Genomic DNA, 20,555 nt, shown 5'->3' with positions numbered 1-20,555 from the left:
GGCAAAGGCACGACGGGGTAGGTGGACCCTAGGCCGGAAAAAAGCTTCACGCGTTCCAGTAATTTACCCGACGGGAGTGAAGACTTCAAGTGTCATCCCCAACCCACTCCAAAATCGGGGTACTAGCGCACCGATGGGATAGGACTTTCCCACTACAGTCCAAAGAAATTCTACGCGTGAACCCTGAGAGCAAGCTCACTCCGTTAGCCATACAGGTGAGTGGGACCCGCAGAGTTTTATACCCACGGGTCCAACAGAGACAGGGGTACCAGGGACAGGGCCACAGACTAACAGCAACACCAAGGGCATGGACCCCAGCGTGCTCGCTACAAGCTGCAGTGGTGCTCAGAATTCTAGTTTACAAGCTAAGGTGTGGTTATTCCTGGACTGAGTGAGTACACTGAGATACCCCTGTTCCTACCCCAGCGGCACCCGTTCACCAACCGTCCGACGGGCCCCAGGACACAAACCCCCTTCCCACGAAGGGTTGAAACATCAGGCTGCCACACCATCGTCACCGGGCTCCCCAACTGCAGCGGTGGTCCCTCACATTATCACGCACCGTGGGTGGCGTCACGAACTTTCCAAAAAACCCCCTGTATATAGTCCCCCTTTCATCGAGTGGCCACGCGACCCCCGGGTACGGAGACCCCTCGAGCCACCGTGGATCCGGATCCGAGCAGCAGCGGCTCGGCTGCTGGCACGGGGGCGGCACACAGTTAAGAAGCCTGCAATTACCAGGAAGGTGGAACACCTGACTAATCAGCACCAACATGGAATCCTACGTTGTCAGTCAAACGCCTAGCTCAGTAACTCAGGAAAGTACAGCAGAGCATCTCCAAAGGCATGGTGCTCTGCACAGAGGAATCATGACTGTTCCCTATTCTTACCATGGAAAATGTTTTCTAATTGCAGAGCAACATTAGTAGTATAGATAGGAGGACAATGTGACTTCTTCTTTTTATAAGCCGCCGAATATCAAGACTCATCTATGGTAGTAAGCTAAGCCCATCGATGGAAAAGCATGATTTTATGGTAACTAAATTATTTTTTCCAATGCACTTGTCTAATTTACATGTCGTGGTAACTAAAATAACATACAAATGCAATAGAAGGCTTAACATAGAGACACTAGGCCTAAGATTAGGTAGAAGTTACATATATGTTACAATTTACTCGTTAAACATAATTTGAATTGTTTTAAGTTAAAAATTTGCAATGAAACTATTCAATATCCATTAAGATTTACTTTTTCTAAACATAAAAGCCTAAAGTCATTGATAGCTGAAGATGCAATTGTTGATAGCATGAGTTTCCGTGATAAATTAAATAAACATATATGTTAAATATGTGGTATGCTAGGGAGCCTATTGATGATGGATATCCAAACAATGAGATTCTTTTAGAAGTATACATTTAATGGCTGCTGAATTCTTTACACCATACTGAATATGGTAGCTTAAGATAAAATGAAGAAGCCAGGTAGAGAAGTGGTCGATAAAGGCGGTGGCAGAGCCTGGAGGTCAGTATATAATGGTCACTTGGAGGTTCGAGGAAGAATAAAAAAAAGACAGTGTGCAATTCAAAAGAAGGAAGGACAAGAGAGGGTAGAGGTAGGATTAGGCTGAAGGTACATTTGTTAGAAAGGAGAAGGCTATCTTCCTCCCCATGTTGTGTGGGTGACGTGAAGGCCACCATGACACAGCACAGCAGCGAACGCTTTGTAAAAGGGTGTCAGTCATGTTACTTTGAGTATGTGTTTCCAGTAAATGCCAGCAGAGCTAAAACATCGCTCTGATCAGAAGAATCAATCACACATTGCAGTCATTAAGTCCACTAGGGGCACAAGTAAAATCAGTAAAAAATGTAAAAAATAAAGTTTTAAAAAAATATATAAAAAAACAAAAATTCAAATCACACCCCTTTTGCCCCATTTAGAGTAAGACAATAATATTAACAACAAAAAAATTGCACATTATTGGTATCGCCACTTTCAGAAATGTCCGCTCTATCAAAATCTAAATTCAATTAATCTGATAGGTAAACAGCGTAGAACGAAAAACAATTCAAACACCAAAATTATGTTTTTTTGATTGCCGTAACATTACAATAAAATAAAGAAAAAACAAAGCAAAAAAGAAAATTTCAGCTTACCGGTAAATGTGTCTTTTAAGTCTAAAAAAGGGAATGGATGTAGTTTGTCCTCAGAACCGCATGGAGATAGAGGTGAGAATTCCGTATTCACAATATTTCGGAATCAAAAAATGTTTAAAAAATTACTTATTTATTGTAAATCTTTAAAAATTCCACTCTAATATGTTTTTGGCAGAGCAAGGAGTTAAATCCATGCAATGGCACGACTACGTGTTTTGGCATTATCATGGTCATGAGGAAGGCGTATGGATAACGCCGAAATACGTAGTCGTGCCATTGCATGGATTTAACTCCGTGCTCTGCCAAAAACATATTGGAGTGGTATTTTTAAAGATTTTCAATAAATAAGTAATTTTTAACACATTTTTTGATTCCGAAATATTGAGCTGTTTCCACTGGACCTTGCTTTGCTGGTTTTTCCATTGCATTAAAATGCAATAACAGGCGATCTAAAAATTGTATAATTAAAAACGCCAACTCAAGGCGCAAAAAATGAGCCATCACTGAGCCTCAGATCCCAAAAACTGAAAACGCTACGGATCTCGGAAAATGACGACAAAAGGATAATCTTTTTTTTTCTTTTTTACAAACTTCTGATTTTTTTTCACCACGTAGATAAAAGTAAAACTATGTATGTTTGGTATCTATGAATCCGTCTTGACCTGGGAAATCATACTGCCAGGTCAGATTTACCATGTAAAAAAAAGCTCTCATATGGCTATATTGACGGACAAATAAAAAAAGTTATGCCTCTTGGAAGAAGGGGAGAAAAGACAACAATGAAAAATGGAAAATCGTCGAAGGGTGAATAGGTTAATACAAATAAGGTGCTAGTTTACCCAGCAGGAAAGAAAATTAAAACAGACACATGCTAATAACATAGAGATACAGAAGTGTGAATATGGATGTAAAAAGATGGGAGATGCTGGATTCTGTAGTGTGGGAAACAGACATACCTGTGGATGATATAGATAGTTATGTACCTCCCCTGGGTCAGCAGCCGGGCTGCTGCTCGGATCTGGATCCGCGATGGCTCGAGGGGTTTCCGGACCCGAGGGTTGTGCGGCCACACAAAACGAAAAGGGGATATTGACAGGGGATGGTGGTGTATATAAAGTCCGTGATGCCACCCACGGTATGTGGTAAAGTGGAATACCACTGCTGCTGCTGGGAGCACCCGGTGGCGATGGAATGGCAGCCAGGTGTTTAACCCCTCCGTGAGTAGGGGGGATACCCCGGGGCTCGGTAATAGTGGTGTAGGGATCCCATGGGGGAGGTAAGGGGCACTGCGTACTCACTCAGTCCAATAACGCTAACACCGACAATTTGTAAACCAAAGTTCTGAGCACCGCTGCAGCAAGGAGGGAGTACGCTGAAGTCCCGTGCTCGTTGGTGTTGCTTGTTAGCCTGTGGCCTTTTCCTTGGCACTGTCTTTACTTGTTGTCCCCTGTAGTTTGGAATAAGTTGGGTCCCGCTCACCCGTATGGCTAACAGAGTGAGCTTGCTCTCAGGGTTCACGCTTGGGATTTTCTGGACTATAAATTGGGAAAGTCCTATCCCTCTCGTTGCGCTAGTACCCCGATTTTGGAGCAGGAGGAGAACAGATCTTGAAGGCTCCGTTCTCGTCGGGTAGATTACCAGAACGCTTGAAGCTACTTCCCGGCCTAGGGTCCGCGTACCCCGTCATGCCCTGTCCCCTGCCCGGAGATGGCACAAGGCTGCTGGCTGCTCTCCTCAGCAATGCCGTGCCCCTTGTCATGATCCCCTGCGACAGGGGTTCCAGCTCCTACCAGGCCCAGACCAACGTCTGCCACCTAGTAACTGAGGAGCTGAGCTCCTGACCTCTCCTCTTGAGGGTCTCACTACACACACTGACTTCTCTTCACACTCCTGACCCTCCCTTACCAACCTCCCTTAGTGGCCAGCCCTATTCCCTTCAGGCTGTCCACTGGAGTGTCTGGTGGGTGTGGTGCAGAGTGTTCCTAGGATTTTGATTAGCTTAGCTCTTAGCAACACCAAACGGTCAGGGACCGTAACCAAGGAGGATTGGATACTGTGCATAAGGGCAGACTGCACAATAACCTGTGACGACCTGATAGACCAGGGCATCACAGATAGATGGTTGGATCAGAGGTAGTGATGGGAAAATAAATAAAGTCCATGAGAATAAATTCTGGTATATTTTAACTGTGCTCCTAAGCCCTACACTTGATGGAGCTGTATGCATGCAGTATTCACCTGGAATATTCTTCTAGTGTTCGTCACCTTTCCTCACAGTCTAACAGATCCCACATATTTCCAAAAGTCTTTTTAAAAAATATTGAACCGACTATGCAATTCAGGGTCACAGATGCTTTGTTATCACGACACTTCTATATGGTGCCAAATCTCCAAATCTCAGAACCTGACTACTAGATACTATATAGTTTGCCCTTCTCTCTGTCTCTCTTTCTCTCTCTATATATGTATATATATATATATATATATATATATATATAGTGGTCAGCATAAATGAGTACATGCTCTTTGAAGAGTAAGCTGTTGATCACTATCTCACTGACCACAAAACCATTTGGAAATATTTGATGACACTGAGTTTTATAGAACAATTTTTTGAACCCATAACACGAACATTAGGTTAATAATATAACTTTCATTACAAAATCTTCAGTTTTACTCAAATTAGTTGATGTAAAGTTAAATGCACCTCACATTAAAAACTACATCTAGTAAAAAATACATCTAGTATTTTGTATGACCTGCAGGATTTTTAAGGACAGGACCAAATCTTCTAGGCCTGGAATGAACAAGTTAGCAATATATTGCAACATCTATCTCCAGTTTTCCAGAATTACTGTTTCTAGAGCCTAAAACAAAAACAAAGGGCGTTTAAAATCTTGAAGGCTGAGAATACAGAAATAGCATTTCAGGAGTATAAAGACATCAATAGACAATGCAAAAAAGAAATCAAACAAGCAAAACTAGCTACTAAAACAAAAATCGCCAATGACATTAAAATAAATCCCAAAATCTTTTATAAATACATTAATGCCAAAAGGAAAACAAAGGATAGTATTGGCCCCTTAAAATATAATAACAAGTTAGTTATATAGGACAAACAAAAGACTGAGATATTAAATAGGCATTTCTCATCTGTGTTCACCAAGTAACTGACTGTACCAGGCATCATTCAACAAGTGAAAAATCAAAGTTCACCACCCGATATAATTAATTTAACACAAGAAGAAGTACGCCTATGTCTGAGTAAATTAAACATTGACAAATCCCCAGGGCCAGATGGCATTCATCCACGAATATTGAGGGAATTGAGCTCCGTAATTGACAGACCGCTGTATCTCATCTTTTTAGACTCGCTTGTAACAGGGTTGGTGCCTCAGGATTGGAGGTTTGCTGATGTGGTACCGATATTTAAGAAAGGTAAGAGGGTAGATCGAGGCAACTACCGTCCAGTAAGCCTGACATCAGTAGTATGCAAAGTTTTTGAGGGCATTTTAAGGGATGACATGCAAAAATATGTTGCAGAAAATAATATAATAACTGACAGACAGCATGGATTCATGAAAGATAAATCGTGTCTAACCAACCTGTTGGAGTTCTATGAGGGGGTAAGTGCAAACCTGGATATTGGTAATGCAGCTGATGTGATTTATTTGGACTTTGCAAAGGCATTTGATACTGTACCACATAATAGCCTTATACTAAAGCTCCAGAAGCAAGGACTAGGGGAAACTATATGCAACTGGGTAAGGAATTGGCTAAAAGATAGGAAACAAAGAGTAGTCATAAATGGAACATTCTCTAAATGGGCTATAGTCAGCAGTGGGGTGCCGCAGGGATCTATGCTAGGACCAATTCTTTTTAATCTCTTTATTAATGACCTTGTGGATGGGATTGATAGTAAAGTGTCAGTCTTTGCTGATGACACCAAACTATGTAGGATATTAAAAACTGACCTTGATAGTATAATATTACAAAAAGATCTGGATAAGATGTCAGAATGGGCAGATACTTGGCAAATGAGATTTAATGTTGATAAATGTAAAGTAATGCACCTAGGACGGAGTAATCCTATAACTGCGTATACATTAAATGGAAGTAAACTCGGGACTACAGAACAGGAGAAGGACTTGGGTATTCTCATTACAAATAAGCTGAGCAGCAGCACTCAATGTCAAGCAGCAGCTGCAAAAGCAAACAAGATTCTAGGGTGTATAAAAAGAGAGATTAGATCCCGTGATCCCAACGTATTGTTACCCCTCTATAAATCACTTGTAAGGCCACATCTGGAATATGGGATTCAGTTTTGGCTCCACATTTTAAAAAGGACATTCAGAAGTTACAGTCAGTTCAAAGGCAGGTAACTAGACTACTACAAGGAATGGAAGGCCGCCCATATGATGACAGGTTGAAAAAGTTAGATATGTTTAGCTTAGAAAAAAGACGTCTCAGAGGAGATTGCATTTATATGTATAAATACATGTGTGGTCAATATAAAGGACTGGCACATGACTTATTTCTTCCAAAGACAATACTAAGGACCAGGGGGCACTCACTGCGAGTGGAAGAAAAGCGATTCCGACAGCTAAATAGGAAAGGGTTCTTTACAGTTAGAGCAGTCAGACTGTGGAATGCCGACCACAAGAGGTAGTAATGGCAGATACTATAACAGCTTTCAAAAAAGGGCTGGATGATTTCCTCAGTACACACAACATTGTTGGTTATAAATGACTTTGTGACCAAATGTAGAATTGGTGGAGGAAGGTTGAACTAGATGGACCTAGGTCTTTTTTCAACCTTAGTAACTATGTAACTATGTAATGCTGGATGGAGAGTGATGACAATTTGTCTCTTCAGAATTCTCCATAGGTGTTCGATTGGGTTCGGATAAGGTTCTTAAACCCTTCACGACCTGTGACGGATATATCTGTCGTGGATCGTGTGAGGTTAATCCCCACCCCCTGCCATGGGCAGGCCGCAGCGATCTGCGCACATATCAGCTGATTTCAAAAGCTGACATGTGCGCCTGCAAGTTACGAGTGGAATTGCTTTCCACCCGCAACTTTTAACCCCTTACATCTCGCTGCCAAAATCTGGCAGCGAGATGTACAGTATATGCGTGCGGCCATTACTTTTACTTACCGCCGCTCCCACCGGAAGTCACGTGCGTGATCACGTGACTTCCGGTGGTTGCCATGGTAGCACAGGGTAATGTGATGATGCCTGTAGCTAACATGAGTCACTTTCTCTCAGTGCCAGCATAGTGCCAGCATTGAGAGTAAAGCAGCATATCTGCAGTTCTCAACTCTGTAGCTGAGATCTACAGATATGGAAGAGCAATCAGATTGCTGATCCATATACTACACTAGGAGGACTAGTAAACTAAAAAAAAGTAAAAAAAAAAGTTTTAATAAATAAAAAAAAATAAAAAAACCTAAAAGTTCAAATCACCCCCCTTTCGCCCCATTGAAAATTAAAGGGTTAAAAAAACCATATACACATATTTGGTATCGCTGTGTTTAGAAATGCCCGACCTATCAAAATGTAAAATCAATTAATCTGATCGGTAAATGGCGTAGCAGCAAAAAAATCCCAAAGACCAAAATTTTTCAAATCCAAACGTTTTTTGGTCGCTGCAAGTTTTGCACAAAAAGCAATAACAGGCAATCAAAATGTAGCATCGGCGCAAAAATAGTACCATTAGAAACGTCAGCTCGAGACGTAAAAAATAAGCCATCACTGAGCCATAGATCCTGAAAAATGAGAACGCTACTGGTTTTGGAAAATGGCGCAAAATGTGCACCACTTTTATTGGACAAATTTATGGTTTTTTTTTAACTTCTTAGATACAAGTAAGCCTATACACGTTTGGTGTCTACAAACTCGCACCGTCCTCAGGCATCATACCCACATATCAGTTTTACCATATAGTGAACACGGTGAATAAAATATCCCAAAAACTATTGTGCGATCACACTTTTTTTTGCAGTTTTTCCACACTTGAAAATTTTTTGCTTTTTTCCAGTACACTATATGGTAAAACTTATGGTTTCATTTAAAAGTACAACTTGTTCTGCAAAAAACAAGCCCTCATATGACAAGATCGACAGAAACATAAAAAAGTTACGGCTCTCGGAAGAAGGGGAACAAAAATAAAACAAACGGAAAACCGGAAAACGCCCTGGGGCTGAAGGGTTTAAGAAACATTTTGCTTTGAAAATAAGAAAGAAAGGAAGTCTTTTACATTCAAAATTATTAGTATTGATCCATTCTGTAGAATGTGATTTACTATATAACAAATTGCATGTCTATATTTTATTGCACACAGCAATGCCAAGGCCATGGAATAATAGATATTTTATAATGGAATGTATGGAAAATACTATGAGCTTTGTAAGCCCCCCGCCCCTGTTTCTGTTTTATAAATAAACATCGAAAATTAAGGATAAAGACTTTAGAGAATGTAGAAGGCTGCAGTCATTTATTATGTATTATATTATATACTATCCAGTCTTGAATGTAAAACAAATTAAATAAACATTTTCAACAAAATTCAAGCATAGGGGGCAGTGTTTAAGGAAAAGAGCATTTGTATCAATATGTATGAAAAGCTAAAAGCCCTAGTGTTTTTTTAATGCTCAAATCTTGGGTCAGATTAGAAACCACAATATACTTTGACAAATCGCTACTTTAGATCTTAAGTACTTCACAGTGTATGCAGTTAATTAAGGCTTCACTCACATGAATGTATGAAAATCTCACATTGCACTTGGACCAATGTAACTCAATGAGATAAAGCAGATCACCATTTGTTTTTGTCATCCAAATTCGAGTTGAGAAAATAAGTTGCAGAATGCTGTAAGTGGATGTGTAACTTAAGGCCGCTTTACACGCTATGATTTATCTGACGATATGTCGTTGGAGTCACGGTTTTCATGACGCTCTTCCGTCATCGTTAGCGATGTCGTTGCGTGTGACACCTATGTGCGACTCCGAACGATCGCAAATAGGGTGAAAATCGTTGATCGTTGACACGTCATTCAGATTCAAAATATTGTTCGTCGTTTGGAACGCAGCAGACATATTGCTATGTTTGACACCCTGCCAACGACGAACAACATCCACTCGTCCGCCTTGGTCAAACAATATATCGCTGACCAATGTAGCGTCGTTTGTGAGATGTGTACCTGTGACCGCTACAAAACGACCTATGAGCGATCTCGGCAAATCGTAACAATGACCTGGGTGTGTCACATCACTAACGAGATCGCTAGCGATATTGTAAAGCAGCCTTTAGCCAGGGGCGGTAGTCGGGTTATAGTCCTCAACCCGCCCCGGTATGCTACAGACACAGGGGGCAGAGAGGTGTATGGAGTGGGTGTGAAGGTGGTACCTGCTTGAAGCTGCTTGAAGCTGCTCATCTGGAGTTTCATCCGAATTCTCTGGATCCCGTTCCCTCCAACCAGCATCAGACGCCGCACTATCGATAATGAGTCCACCACTGGTCACAACAAGGACAGCCATCAGGGCATTACAGGTCTGGGGTAATTACTCAGATTTATTAAGCCTGGGCCTAGGGGCCCCCCTCTTCACCGGCTCCAGTCACAGCAACAGCATAGGGGCCTGGCAGTGTCGCTTATGCCATTACACATTGCTAATTTGCATCGCATGCAAATTAGCCACGAGTGCTGGAGGCAGGGTCAGTGGGGCAGAGCAGGGCTCTGCGTGCAGCAGTGTGATGAGATCATCACCCTGCGACCTCACCGCACTACTGCACAGTAGCATAGCTACCCCAGACCTAGAGGGGCCCACCCGGAGTGATTGCTACTCAGGGCTTAATTGGAGCAATTCGCTGTACGAGCGCTGCAGGGGCAGAGGAGAATTAATTAGCTCCTGCCCAGACGGAAGACAATACCTGCTATTGGTAAAGGACCTGCGATGATGTCATGCACATGTGACCTAAATGGGAGTAGATACAGAATTTTCCTTTTTAATAAGTGCAGCAGGCAGTGAAGGAGTAGCTGTAGGAGATATGGAGATGTGTGACAGATAATGAGAGAACAGGGGGACATGGGGAGTGCAGGGTGAGTGGCATATGGGAGTGCAGACTGTGACAGAGGCGTGTTTGAGAGAAGTGTAAGGGGGTGAAGGGTGCGTGGTATATGGGGGGGCAGTGTGTGAGATGGGGGCATGATATGTAAGACAGGGGTCAGGGTGTGGGGTGTGGTGGTGCAGGCTCTGTAGGGAATATGAGAGTGTAAGGTGTTAGGGATATGGAGGTGCAGGGTGTGTGGGATATTGGGGTGCAAGGTCTTCAGAGGATATTGGATTGTAAGGTTTGAGGGATATTAGGTTGTAGTGTGTGTGGGATATGTGTGGTGCAGGGTGTGTGAGAAATAGGAATGCAGTGTGTGAGATATGGGGATGCAACGTGTGTGAGAGAGAGCACCACAAAGGAGGTGAAGATGAGGGATAAGATATGTGCTCCACCGTGGAGCTGAAGATGCGAAGAACTTTTACAGTAAAGTGGGGGAGGGGAAATAGGGGTGTTCACTCAATATACAGAGTGATCATGCATTATGGGAGGCAGTAAGGACAGTGTGAGGAGAGCAGTATACAAGTGGGCACATTATAGAGGCTGTACAGGTGGCAGGAAAGGGAGCACACAGTATGGGAAGGGGGCAGTGTGGTGAGGGGCACAGACTATGTGGACTGTGGAGGCCATTGTTCATATCACAGGTACATTATGTTGTAAGGACATCATATAGGCCATGGTTATGAAGGGGGGATGGTTTGATTGATATTTTTCATAAGAAAAGACAGTGTGGCAGCCATAATTCATGGTGGAGGGATAGTGTAGTGGTCAGTATATGAGGGGGACGGTGTGGGGGTCACTTTTTAGGCAGGGAGCATAATGGGGCAAATATTTTTTTCAGGTGCACAGTATATGGGTTATTTACTGCACAGCATGTGCGTATATTTTTTATTTGGGTGTAATTATAAAAACTATTTTTTAGGTCATCGCATTGGGATGTGCTGAAGAAGACCAGAGAAGATGGAAGTCTGCGGAGATGAGCCGTGGATGTGAAAAGCCATCATGGCATCTGGACCAGATGAAGAACAATGAGGTGAGACAAAACTAATCAGAGAAGAAGTCACCAATAAGGTACCTGGATCTAAAGTGCATTTATACTGAACAATCACCGCCTTTAAATGACTGTCTATCGGTTAGTTATATGAAACTGATCAGTAGTCGTTTAATGACCGGTGATCCCATCAGATGTCATATGCACACACAAAAAAAAAATGTGAAGAACCCCGTCCACCTTCCCCCAGAAGTGTTCTGCTTATGGCTGGCTACATGTGGCTGGAGAAATGAACTGCGCAATTACTCATTTCCATTGAGGTTTGAGTCAAGTCAGATTCACAAACCGAACCTTATCTAAGGTTTGACTGTGCCCTCCAAACCGAACTTCCAAAGGTTTGCCCATCTCTAATCCAGATATCAGAAAATGGCCTAAATAGGACCAAAGGGGCGAAATTGGTCAAGTGATTTTATACAAAAGCATGTATCTTTGTCCAAAAAGACTGTATTTGTGGGAAAGACAAGTAGTTGTAAAGGTCAGGGGCATAATACTTGAAACAATTTGATCTAGGGAAATACCCATCCCTTGTTCTCTAATAGGGGAAATATAGGCGTATTGTCAGATTGAGAAGCATTTCTATATAACGTGCTGAGGGAAGAAACTAATGGCTAAAATAAATCGCTGTAAGGTTAGAGTTGTGCATTCTAGTATATCCAGCAACTATTTGGTTAGTGTCTTTTTCATTTTTTTTTAAAATAGAAGGCGTAACACCATCAACATGTCATGGGATTGGAATGGTCAATTCCTAAGTATAAGATACACCAAAAAAAGAGTGTTGGAGCACTGTTTGGCTCCAACACTGGTTTTTACTTTACACAAACTAAAAAACTTTTAGGGCCACAAACAAATTGTGCATATATAATAATTTATTGAATTTGTAGAAAAATACATTAAAACACTTTATGCATAGGAGTTCACAAGGAGAGATAAGGAGAAACGTTTGCACTACATAAGGGTAGACAGGGAAAATTGTATAGGGACACAAGTATTCACATGGCCTTAAGTAAAAAACAGTATAGCTTACAACAATAGTATCACATCAATAGGGTCATACTCAGATCTAAAACTAGTTAAAGTGCAGTAACATTGCCCTATAGATGGAGTGACTAGCAAGTGTGGATATAAATTTCTCTTAAATAGTCTGGTAACTAACACATGTGCCCCATAATAAAGACTATTGCAACAGTACAACTGTACCTGTAGCCATATGTGTCCATCCAAGCCTCCAGTTAGCTACCCCACCTCGACGCGCGTTTCACCGCACTTCCGTTTTTGTCAGTTTTTACTTTATTGGTATTTTCATTTTAAGGAACGGACCATTCCGGTTCTGTTGATTGTGGTACAATTTCTATATTTGAAAAAAATTAAAAAAAATTCAGAAGAATATGGTGATTCTTGATTATACTTGATCACAGCATTGACTGAGTCATCTCATCTTCATTGGAATATTTTGCACTAAGAAAGAGTGGATAAAATTAGCAAAGGATATTATTGATTTAATGAGAATTGTATACGGAAAAGTGGTCCATATGGACACCAATTAAAATGTGGAAAAAATGGCGGTCTATTAGAAAACAGGAAAGTTAGGTGCTTTTTTGTTTCCTCTTCTGCAGGTGTATTGCAATTTTCCAATAAGAAGCTTGGAGTGAAAACGTATTTTGCCACATTATTATTATCTTTCTTAAGTGATTTGAATATTTAATAAAGAAAATTATAACCAAACACTGTACATCCTATTCAGATCTTAGCTATTTTGCAATTTTTTATACATGCAAGCCAATGTTTTCAACCATCATAGTGCATAATTTCATACACAAACACTAGTAAGCGGTCTGATTTGATATGCACATATTATCCTATGAGAATAGTTAAATGGGATTTTCCCAGTGGAATAATCATTCTTGTCAATTTTTAAGCCATGCTGACATTAATTGCAGTATTATCCATATGATTCCAGCAAAGACTAAATCCCAATCCTTAAGAATTGATTTCTAATTCATGACAGCAGTAGCGAAGGGAAATAAATTAATTTAAATGTAAGATGAGTATCTTTAATTCAAGAGTAGCCTTCAGCGCTCCAGATGCTTCTTCGCGTTAGATGGAATCACTCTGCTGAGACTTATACTGGGGAATGGGAAACATCCGCATTGATGTGCCTCTAACCCATAATAAGTATATTTGCATCATTTGTCAAAAACTGGTAAAATCCTAGAAGGATTGATTACTCCCACAGAGATAATTAGGTTCACTAAACCTATTGCGTAGTATTTGCAATAGGCTGATCTTTCTTGGGCAACCACTAAAGAGGCTTTTGTCTGTCTCGATGTAAAGCCAGACCATAGGCTTGAACTAAACAATAAATCATTTTAACTTTTTAATCAATTGTGATATCCAATTAGAGGAAAAATGTTGTATCGGGCTAACAAGCTTCTCACTAAAAGACTATTGGCAAATATTCCAAAAAATTAAAGGAGCTTTACTCAAAATAATTCATAATGGAAATATCTTTTCTGAAAATTTCGTGAAAATCGATTCACAGGACCTTGTCCATCAACCTGGTCAGTAAATCGATTCGCAAGACCTGGTCCATCAACCTGGTCAGTAATCTGTTGGCCATTAGACGGTAACCCTAAAAGTGCTTAAAAATGCCTCCCAGCATACTTGGCTCTTAGCCAGCTTGGCTCAACCTCATAATTCACATTTGACATCTCACTAGCTAATAAAAAAAAGAACCATATATAGTTGTAGGTGGTGGTCCTTAGGACTCCTGTGTGATGGTCACTAATTACTGACCGAGTCCTGTGAATCCTATTAACTTTAAGTCATAGGGGTTCAACCACTAAAACCCACACCAAGCCCAAAACCTGCATTCCAAAGTCCCTCATGTGAGCAGTTGAACATCGGTGTGAGCACCACTCTGTTCACTTCCATGTGACTGACAGTTATTTTAATCTACGATTCATTAGATTTATCGATTACAGCGGTATTCCCATCTCCAAGATCCTATCCCAATATGGAGTAGGTATAATAATAATATTAGCAAAAACCTCCAATTAGAAATGTAGTATAGTTATCCTGATAAGGCCATGTCTCTTACCTCATGTGCAGGGCATTAAAGCTTAGGAACCCACTCATTTAGTGTCAGTTAGTTGCTTGTGGTCATAACCATGGATAGCTAAGCTACTGCAATGCCCTGCACATGAGGTAAGAGACATAGCTGATCAGAAGAACTATACTAAATTTCTAATTGGAATGATGAAACTGAAAAAACAAAAAGGTGCAAACCTAGCATCTTATCCTGGTGAGACCAGTATAAGGAGATGCAGGGAATCACTCACCTGGGTAAGTTGTGCAAGTCACAACTATTGTAGTGCGCTTGATAGAATAAAAAAAATGACTGCTGCTCGAGATGAAGTGTCGAACAATTGAGTAGAAGAAAGAGGTTAAAATGCCACGCTACTGGACAACCTCAAGAGGTACATTGCTATTGTTGGTTCCTGAAGAAGGAGCATGCTAGCTCCGAAACGTGTAGATCTATGAACAATAAAATCTGATCTTACTGATAACTCTCCCAAGTTTGTCCAGCAGCGCAGCTTTTTAACCTGCTTCTTCTACTCCATTGATTGAAACTTTGTATTGGAGATATTTGCTAATATTATTAATATAACACCTACTGCATATTTGGAGAGGATCTTAGCGACTGGAAAACCCCTTTAAATCTTTATTATGTCATTTTATAAAACTTTTTGCATAAAGGGTTTTTTCAATCATAATATAACAATCCAAGTCTTATCTGAAGGACAAATCTAGGTACAAATGTTTCCTTCCTTAGTTTTCCTCTTGATGTAGAGCAAGTGGACTAGCTTTGAAAAAACACAAACAATTTGTGATGCTATAAAGGGAGTTGTTTATGCTATTGGTGCCACTTACAGTAGTTGGGATGTGGGCCGCAAATGAGTGGGGGTTTTGCCACTGCCAAAATATTTTGATTTAGAGTCCTCTATTTCCAAAAAGGTTGGGTGAAAACCTTGATGGTTGTCATTAAAGCTTTCAAAGAGAGGTCACCCAAATTTCTTTTACAAGTAGTAAATATTTCATGTTATGTAGTGATAAATTTCTCACATCTCTGCGTAAAAGGACAAACGTTGTGCCTATGACCTTCCGAAATATGAGACACGAACATGGACAACCCAAGGGGCCATATTAAGAATGAATAAGTAGCACTGGCTACTCCCAAATTTTATTGAATACCACACAAAGAGAAAAGGGAGAACAATACAGCCCATATAGAGTGAAAAGAACAATCCACAAAAATCCTCTTTACTAAAAAGTAGAAAAACCTTTATTGATTACAAAATTTTATAAGAAGGATAAAATAACAACACAATAAACATACAGTTACAATGAAGACATAGGTGAGTATAAGGGGTACTTTGCACGCTGCGACATCGCAAGCCGATGCTGCGATGCCGAGCGCGATAGTCCCCGCCCCCGTCGCAGCTGCAATATCCTTGTGATAGATACCATAGCGAACATTATCGCTACGGCAGCTTCACATGGACTCACCTGTCCTGGGATGTCGCTCTGGCCGGCGACCCGCCTCCTTATTAAGGAGGCGGGTTGTACAGCGTCACTGCGACGTCACACGGCAGGCGGCCAATAGGAGCGGAAGGGCGGAGATGAGCGGGATGTAAACATCCCGCCCACCTTCTCCCTTCTGCATATCCTACGGGAGCCACGGTGACGCCGATAGGAGATGTTTCTCGCTCCTGCGGCTTCACACACAGCGATGTGTGCTGCTGCTGGAGCGAGGAACAACATCGGACCATCGCGTCAGCGTAATTATGGATTACGCCAAAGCTACACCGATGATACGATTACGACGCTTTTGCGCTCGTTAATCGTATCATCTAGGCTTTACACACTACGATGTCGCCTGCGATGCCGGATGTGCGTCACTTTCAATTTGACCCCACCGACATCGCACCTGCGATGTCGTAGTGTGCAAAGTACCCCTAAGAGTTCCAGAGAGATCCACCATCAATCAGTGAACCCAGGGGTAGAATACAGGCCATGTAAAGGCTGCTTTACACACAGCAACATCGCTAGCGATGTCGCTTGTGAAAGCACACGCCCCCGTCGTTTGTACGTCACGGGCAAATCGCTGCCTGTGGCGCACAATATCGCTAGGACGCGTGACACGTACTTACCTTCCTAACGACTTCGCTGTGGGCGGTGAACAACCTCTTTTTTAAGAGGGAGGTCAGTGTGCCGTCACAGCAACGTCACACAGCGGCCCGCCAATAGAAGCGGAGGGGCGGAGACCAGCCGCATTAATAACTCACTCACCTCATTTCCGGAGGACGCAGGTACGCTGCTGTTCATCGTTCCCGGGGTGTCAAACATAGCAAAGTGTGCTGCCTCAGGAACGATGAACAACTTGCGTCCTGCACCAGCAATGATTTTTTGAAAATGAATGACGTGTCAACGATCATTGATTAGGTGAGTATTTTTGATTGTTAACACTCGCTCATAGGTGTCACACACAATGTCGTCGCTAACGACGCCTGATGTGCGTCACGAATTCCGTGACCACGACGACATATCGTTAGAGATATCATTGCGTGTAAAGCCGTCTTAAGACAAAAATCATGCATAATATTACAGATATATATGATTCTCGCGCCATGCACATCATTAAAGCTAACAGTAAGGCCCTGTGCGCACTGGGCCATTTTACCCACGGATTTACCCGCGGAAATTTCTTGAGAAAGGTTTGAAATCTTTCTGCAGACATTTCCCAGCAAAACCTATGGGAACAAAAAATAGCTGTGCACACACTGCGGATTTTTCTTAAGAAAATTTCTTGAGAAAATTTTCTCAAGAAACTTTCTTGAGAAAATGATCATGTCCATTATTTTCCGCAGGTACCTGCGGAATACCCCGGAATTTCACTCCATTCACTGTAATGTAATCGCGAAATTCCGGGGGTATACCGTAGGTAGCAAATGATGTGCGGTATACCCCCGGTATAGCCGCGATTTACCTGCGGTAATGCTCATCGCTTCCTGCGGTTTTGCAGGGAGAGATGTCATTATGCCAGGAAGAGGAGGCGGAGCAGAGTAAACACAGACGTCACACTCCCTGGACGCCGCACAGAAGCGCTTCCGTGTGACGTCCGGCGGGTGCCCTTGCAGTCTGTGTCCCGCTCCAGCCCCGCCGCTGCCAGCCATGCAGTGTCAGTGTCTGCCCGCAGTGTCAGCAGCTTGTCACGCTGCAGCGCAGGCAGACACTGACACTCAGCAGTGCGTGCAGCCGCGGGGATGCCAAGCGCTGCTGTCAGGAGGTGAGATGAGATCATTACCTGCTGTGACGATCTCCTGCCTCCTGACGTCACCGCGGTCACTGCTGTCTATGCCCGTCTCGCGAGCGGCCCGAGACTGTCACTAGCGGTGACGTCACGGGCTCTCGCGATACTGCTGACAACGCAGCGGGCATAGAAGGCAGTGACAGCGCGCTGATGGCAGGACTGCAGGAGATCATCACAGCAGGTAATGATCTCATCTATCCTCCTGACAGCAGCGCTCGTCATCCCCTGCAGTGACCTGGGCTATTGATGTTAGCTCAGGTCACTGCATTACTCTCCCAGCCAATGGGGAACATTCTGTTCTTCATTGACTGGGACAGTTACTATGGTATGGATCGCCATGGGACGCCCCCCTCTTATTGGATTACGCCGGACTTGGAATTGATTGTTCTTTTCAATAAATTGGTGAAAGAGGCTATGTGGGGAATGTTTTTTCAAATAAAACTTTTTTTGTTGTCTATTTTTTATTTCTTAAGCCTGCTTTACACGTTGCAATTAGTTGTACAATCGCATATGCGATGTGACACGCCCAGGTTGCATACGGGATCTTATGAGATTGCACATAGGTCGTTCATTTGCTGTCACACGAGCATTAGTAGTCTATGTTAAATTGATCAATTTTATGTGCGATCCTTTAGATCATGTGTTCTGTGACGTATGCATTGGGCACCTTTTTTTTTTTTATTTATTGACTTGCCAAGCGTGTGTAATGTGTAGGGATGCGTTTTTACTGTCATCTGCCATTCAGCTCTGCTACATGGCCGCTGACAGCAGACACAGACAGCCATGTAGCAGCGGTGAATGGCAGATGACAGCAGACACAGACAGAGCCGCACTGTCAGAATGAACTCGGGTGAACCTCACCCGACTTCATTGTCATGCTGCGGCTCAGTCTTTGTCGCGTCCCGATTAGCGGTCACCTGTGAAGGACTCACCGGTGACCGCTAAACTCCTGAGTAACTGAATTGAGCAGCCCTCTCTCATATACTCACCGATCCCCGATCTCCGGCGCTGCACTGCATTCACACTGCTCCGGCGGCTTTTACTATTTTGAAAAAGCCGGCCGCCCATTAAACAATCTTGTATTCCCTGCTTTCCCCGCCCACCGGCGCCTATGATTGGTTACAGTGAGACACGCCCCCACGCTGAGTGACAGGTGTTACACTGTACCCAATCACAGCAGCCAGTGGGCGTGTCTATACTGTGTAGTGAAATAAATAATTAAATAATTAAAAAAAACGGCGTGCGGTCCCCCCCAATTTTAAAACCAGCCAGATAAAGCCATACGGCTGAAGGCTGGTATTCTCAGGATGAGGAGCTCCACGTTATGGGGAGCCCCCCAGCCTAACAATATCAGTCAGCAGCCGCCCAGAATTGCCGCATACATTAGATGCGACAGTTCTGGGACTGTACCCGGCTCTTCCCGATTTGCCCTGGTGTGTTGGCAAATCGGGGTAATTAGGAGTTATTGGCAGCCCATAGCTGCCAATAAATCCTAGATTAATCATGTCAGGCGTCTATGAGACACCTTCCATGATTAATCTGTAAATTACAGTAAATAAACACACACACCCGAAAAAATCCTTTATTAGAAATAAAAAACACAAACATATACCCTGGTTAACCACTTTAATCAGCCCAAAAAAGCCCTCCATGTCTGGCGTAATCCAGGATTGTCCAGCGTCGCTTCCAGCGCTGCTGCATGGAGGTGACAGGAGCCGCAGAATACACCGCCGCTCCGGTCAGCTTCACACAGCAACTGAAGACAGCCCCGTGATCAGCTGAGCTGTCACTGAGGTTACCCGCTGTCACTGGATCCAGCGGTGGATGCAGCGGTGGCCGTGGGTAACCTCAGTGACAGCTCAACTGATCGCGCTACTCACTGAGGTGAGTAGCGCGATCAGCTGAGCTGTCACTGAGGTTACCCGCGGCCACCGCTGGATCCAGTGACAGCGGGTAACCTCAGTGACAGCTCAGCTGATCGCGCGGCTGTCTTCAGTTGCTGTGTGAAGCTGACCGGAGCGGCGGTGTATTCTGCAGCTCCTGTCACCTCCATGCAGCAGCGCTGGAAGCGACGCTGGAGCATCCTGGATTCCGCCGGACATGGAGAGCTTTTTGGGGCTGATTAAAGTGGTTAACCAGGGTATATGTTTGTGTTTTTTATTTCTAATAAATGATTTTTTCAGCTGTGTGTGTTTATTTACTGTAATTTACAGATTAATCATGGAAGGTGTCATAGACGCCTGACATGATTAATCTAGGACTTATTGGCAGCTATGGGCTGCCAATAACTCCTTATTACCCCGATTTGCCAACGCACCAGGGCAAATCGGGAAGAGCCAGGTACAGTCCCAGAACTGTCACATCTAATGTATGCGGCAATTCTGGGCGGCTGCTGGCTGATATTGTTAGGCCTGGGGGGCTCCCCATAACGTGGAGCACCCCATCCTGAGAATACCAGCCTTCAGCCGTATGGCTTTATCTGGCTGGTTTTAAAATTGGGGGGGACCGCACGCCGTTTTTTTAAATTATTTAATTATTTATTTCACTACACAGTATAGACACGCCCACCGGCTGCTGTGATTGGGTGCAGTGAGACACCTGTCACTCAGCGTGGGGGCGTGTCTCACTGTAACCAATCATAGGCGCCGGTGGGCGGGGATAGCAGGGAATACGAGATTGTTTAATGGGCGGCCGGCTTTTTCAAAACAGTAAAAGCCGCCGGAGCAGTGTGAACGCCTTGCAGCGCCGGGGTTCGGGGATCGGTGAGTATGAGAGAGGGGGATAGACTGACATGGACAGAGAGTGAGGGACAGAGATAGTGACCTACTGACACAGATTAGTGAATGACAGACATTGTGAGGCGCTTC

General features: G+C 43.1%; 1 protein-coding gene across 1 annotated transcript in view; it reads right to left on the bottom strand.

The window, feature by feature from the left end:
• The window catches only part of LOC142303152 (uncharacterized), a 225,933-nt gene that overhangs the window by 68,588 nt on the left and 136,790 nt on the right, over positions 1-20,555 (bottom strand). Inside the window, exon 5 of the mRNA XM_075344313.1 lies at positions 9,566-9,673. Coding sequence (XP_075200428.1) covers positions 9,566-9,673 — 108 coding nt within the window. The remainder of the gene's footprint in view (positions 1-9,565; positions 9,674-20,555) is intronic.

Source organism: Anomaloglossus baeobatrachus, chromosome 1 (genome assembly GCF_048569485.1).
Source record: "Anomaloglossus baeobatrachus isolate aAnoBae1 chromosome 1, aAnoBae1.hap1, whole genome shotgun sequence".
NCBI classification, from domain to species: domain Eukaryota; kingdom Metazoa; phylum Chordata; class Amphibia; order Anura; family Aromobatidae; genus Anomaloglossus; species Anomaloglossus baeobatrachus.
This window is presented reverse-complemented; position numbering and strand designations above follow the sequence as displayed.